Raw genomic sequence first — 1,650 nt, forward strand, 5'->3', positions numbered from 1 at the left:
GGACGCTGCTGGCTGCCACGCTGTCTCCCTCCGACCGTCTGGGCTCAGAGGTCTGGCAAACTTTCCTGCCCAAATCCCTGTTTTTTTTTTTCCTTTCCAGGGGAGTTCTGCCCTTCCCGGCTGCAAACTGTCTCACCAGCTGAGCAATTTCACCAATTTGGGGTGGGTGTTATTAGTTTCAGCTGCTCACTCCATTTGCTCCGGGACACGACCTGGGACGCGTCTGCCTATATCGCCGCCATCTTCTTTCCTCTCACAGCTAATCTTATTTAGGTTTGATATTGAAATATAAACAGGAATTTATTTGGCAGAGAAGATGAAAGAGAGGAATCAGGGTTTTAGAAGTCTTTACTGCATAGAAGGACTCCTAAAACCGATGAAAAAACAGCAATGAAATAAACTCAAGTTCGCACAACTAGGAAGCAGCAAAGCCAGGCCTGGAGACCATAAAACCTAGGACTCTGAGGCCATTGCTCTCTCTCCCACCCTTCCAAGCTGCCCTCATAGCACAGGGAGACATGCATGGGAAGAAATGAACATGGGTACGTGCTGAAAGGCAAGAGAGATGGCCCCTAGTACAGCACCCATTCCCCACTCTGGAGAGACAGTGACCAGCCTGTACCTCGAAGTTCTCTTTGATTCTCTTCTCATTGAAGCTCTTGGCCAGGACCACTACCCCTCGCTGCACTTGGTAACGCAGGGCCACCTGCCCTGGACTTCTATTGTGTTTCTTGGCAATGGTCTTCAAGATCGGCTCCTCCAAGAGAGCGGGGCTATCCTTTTCCACCCTGAACACAAAACCAGAGCATGTAGATGTGAAGGGTACAGTACCAGAAATATAAAGTGTGCTGTCCCTTTTCCTCCAAATTCCCCAAATAATCAAGATAAATGTGTGTAGAACAGTACATCCATTTGTCAATATTGTATCTCCAATATTTATGCATGAGAAGCTGTGTAAATTATATTATAAAATAACTTTTAAAATAATATTTGGAGTATGCATGAAACAAGAATGATGACTGTGGAAGTTCAGTAACAGTACAGGGACCTCACTACACTATTGTGTTGGCTTTTCTATGTTTGAAGTCTTCCATAATAAAATGTTAAAGCTTAATGTAATTATATATAGACACACACATACACACTTAGAGGCCCAGTGCACGGATTAGTGCACTGGTAAGGTCCCTCACACTGGTGCATGATCAGGGGCCTGAGACAGACTATGGGAGCGCTCCAGGACATGTCCGGCCTATCTCACCCAATCTCAATCGGCTGGACCCCAGCAGCAAACTAACCTACCAGTCAGAGTGTCTGCCCCCTGGTGGTCAGTGTTCGTCATAACTAATGGTCAGTTGAACCAGCCACTTAAGCTTTTATATATATACTAGAGGCCCGGTGCACAAAAATTTGTGCACTCAGGGGGAGGGGGGTCCCTCAGCCTGGTCTGTGCCCTCTCACAGTCTGGGACCCCTCGGGAGATGACTACCTGCTGGCTTAGGCCCACTCCCAGGGAGATTGGGCCTAAGATGGCAATCAGACATCACTCTGGCAGCCCGGCAGCCCTTGGGGGATGTCCACTTGCCAGCGGGGAGCAGACCTAAGCTGCAGTCGGACATCCTTAGTGCTGCTGAGGAGGTAGGAGAGTCTCCC

At 48.4% G+C, this 1,650-nt stretch overlaps 1 protein-coding gene across 1 annotated transcript in view; it reads right to left on the minus strand.

Annotated features, from left to right (window-relative positions):
• LOC102763642 (prostaglandin F synthase 1) overlaps positions 1–1,650 on the minus strand; it is a 21,817-nt gene that overhangs the window by 530 nt on the left and 19,637 nt on the right. The window contains exon 7 of the mRNA XM_015558382.1: positions 511–788. Coding sequence (XP_015413868.1) covers positions 511–788 — 278 coding nt within the window. The remainder of the gene's footprint in view (positions 1–510; positions 789–1,650) is intronic.

Source organism: Myotis davidii, unplaced genomic scaffold, assembly GCF_000327345.1.
Source record: "Myotis davidii unplaced genomic scaffold, ASM32734v1 scaffold592, whole genome shotgun sequence".
Lineage (NCBI taxonomy): Eukaryota > Metazoa > Chordata > Mammalia > Chiroptera > Vespertilionidae > Myotis > Myotis davidii.